The sequence below is a fragment of the Cystoisospora suis genome (assembly GCF_002600585.1).
Source record: "Cystoisospora suis strain Wien I chromosome Unknown contig_7875, whole genome shotgun sequence".
NCBI classification, from domain to species: domain Eukaryota; phylum Apicomplexa; class Conoidasida; order Eucoccidiorida; family Sarcocystidae; genus Cystoisospora; species Cystoisospora suis.
Window position 1 is genome coordinate 1 of NW_027160660.1, and position 2737 is coordinate 2737.

Below are 2737 nucleotides of genomic sequence, written 5' to 3' on the forward strand. Positions count from 1 at the left end.
ATACACTCCAGCCTATTCTTCTTATGCGGATCTTGTGTGTTTAGTGATTGAACGTGTCAACCCGCACATAGGTGTAGATACAGTGAGAGAACTTTTTCTTCCTCGTCTATTACAGAGACTGATGAGGTCGCCTCTCTTCTACTACGAGACATCGAGCTTTGACGCGTGTCTCAGATGTCTCTATCTAGCCATGTCTAGGAATCCACATGTCTTCAACGCAGAAGAGCTCTTCCAGGTAAGAAGATGGAACACGAGAAGAAAGAGAAGGAGAATAGGAGAAAAGAGAAAAAGGAGAAAAAGAGAAAGAAGAAGAGAGGGAAGAACAGGAGAAGGACAAGTAGACTGATTTATTGTGTTCGGATTGGGCGGGAAAAGAGAAAGACGAAAAGAAAGAAAGAGAACGAGAAAGAGAAATGGGGGGAGAAAGAAAAGGAGAAAGAAAGAGAGAGAGAGGAGGAGAAAAGCAGATACGTACAAGAGTCGAGAATATCTCTCTCTTTGTTTCTCGAATAGATAGATAAAGATTCATTCAAACGAAAGCTCGACAGATAGAGAGATAGATATGAAGAAGGAAGAAGACGAGAAGAAGAAGATTTCGACTTCTCCTAATGGTGGAGAAGATGAGGTGTATATACAGTCGAGTAAAGAACTGCCACTTTTATTTCCCTCGCCCTTACCATACTCCGTATGTGTCTATTGATCTCTATCTAGATATATGTCTCTATAGATAGATACATCACCCTGTATAGGGGATTCGTTTTGTGTATACTGTCTCTGTGACACCTCCGTACAAACTATGGAAAGATACAAGATAGACACGTAGATAGATTTGAGAGAACTAAACATAGATATAGACATATATCGCCTCACTAGATCTTCCACAGCGATAGATGCACTACGCATGCGCGCGTGTTTATAAGCTTAAGAAGAGGTGTTCTTCTTCTTCTTCCTCTTCTTCCTCTTCATCTGAACCCTCTTTCTCTTCTTGTGTTTCCTATCTCCTTCTCTTTTTCTCTGTCGTTTCTCCTTTTCTTTTTCCTTAGAGCTTCGCCGATTCGAAGTCTTTAGTTGCTGACACTCTTTCTTCTTCTTCCTCGTCTTCTCCATCTTCAGGAGTGAAGGGGGGAGGCAAACGGCAGGAGTCTCTCTCTTCTTCTTCTTTACTTTCGGTAGAAATGACGCTGGGAAATAGCATGTCTCTTCCTCTCTTTCTAGGGATTGTTTCGTGTTTAGCGGAGTGTCGAGGAGTCATCGCGATCGCAGCAGGAAGACAAGAGGAGCACGTTCTCTCTCACTGCATGCAAAGTCAAGTAGAGGTGTGAAAAAGAAGAAGAGAAAGAGAAAGAGAAGGAAGGAAGGAAGGAAAGAAGGAAAGGAGATCGCCAGTCTATCTGGAAAGGCGAGGCACATTCAATGATCGAAAGATAAAACAGGACAGAGTAATCGATACATAGGTAGATAGATAGATAGATAGGTAGGCAGGTGGGTAGGTAGGCAGATAGGTAGATAGTTAGATAGGTAGATAGTTGGATAGGTAGGCAGACAGATACATAGATAGGTAGGTAGGCAGACAGATACATAGATAGGTAGGTAGGCAGATAGGTAGGTAGATAGATAGGTAGGCAGGTAGGAGATAGATAGATAGATGAATAGATTGGAGATAGATAGAGAGGAGAGTGAAAGAGAGTGTAGATAGGAATGGGAGATGTAGATGATGGAGTGGGTGGGATAGGGAGAGAAGAAAAGAAGAGACAGAGAGACATGCCGAGAACCGAAAGAAGAAGAACAAGGATGGTTCACAGTAGCTTCGTGTGAAGGAGAAAAGGTAGAGAGAAGAGAGATCAAGAGATACACATAAAGACGGATAGATAGATAGATCAATAGGTAGGGACTAGATAGTCTAAAGGCGATGCGTAGCCAGAACCAAGATCAATAGATCGATTGCAAATGGGTAGATAGATAGACTAAAGACAAATAGATAGATTAAAGATAGATAGATTAAAGATAGATAGATAGTAGGTGGGTAGAGATTCTCGCGGTGTAAGTGTCAAAAGCTTGTCTAATGAGAAGTCTTTTCTACTAGAGATATGAAAGAGACTGTTTCTCTACTTAGGATCATCTTCCTTTTAGATTCATCTATCTCTTTCTCTTTTCTTACCAACAGATAGACAATCGACTTCCTTTTTTCCTTTAGCACCTTGTTTCTCTTTCTGTAACGGTTTTCTTCTTCTTCTGTCCTCTCGTGTTTCTTTTCTTCTTTCTTTTCTTCTTCTTCCTTCGAAACGCGATTTAACGGGAAGTCCCAGAAATGTTAATGTAAAATTCCTCGTATACGGAGTAGAAGATGTACAATGTCATCTTCTCTATGTGGGGCAGGGGAAGAATCGATAGAGTCGATTGTCTCCTTGAAGACGGCATCATTCAAGATTCTCTCAAACTTTTCGGGTCTACTTCGATTTTTCTTCTCTCTCTCCTTTCTTTCCACTTTTCTTTTCTTTTGTCATTTCTGTTCTCCTCTCTGGTTTCGATTTCGTGTAGATTCTAGAACGTCAGCTAGCTAAGTTGCATCGAGCTACAGAGGAAGGAGAAGGAGGGATGGCTAGCCATGATACTTATGATACGAGCCATAAGGGAAAGGAGGAGTATTCGTCTGTTGATCTTACGTCGATACAGCTAGCTCTTCTAACTATCGGTAAGAAAGAGGAGAGAGAGAGAAAAAGAGAGAGAAAGAGAAGAA

General features: G+C 41.4%; 1 protein-coding gene across 1 annotated transcript; it reads left to right on the forward strand.

The window, feature by feature from the left end:
• Window positions 1-20: 20 nt before the first annotated feature.
• Window positions 21-2691, forward strand: CSUI_010623 (uncharacterized protein; the record flags this gene model as incomplete). Its single annotated transcript, XM_068070726.1, has 3 exons — window positions 21-235; window positions 1044-1316; window positions 2539-2691. Coding segments are annotated over exons 1-3 (540 nt in total), but the record flags the coding sequence as incomplete, so codon positions are not given.
• Between the last annotated feature and the right edge of the window lie 46 nt (window positions 2692-2737).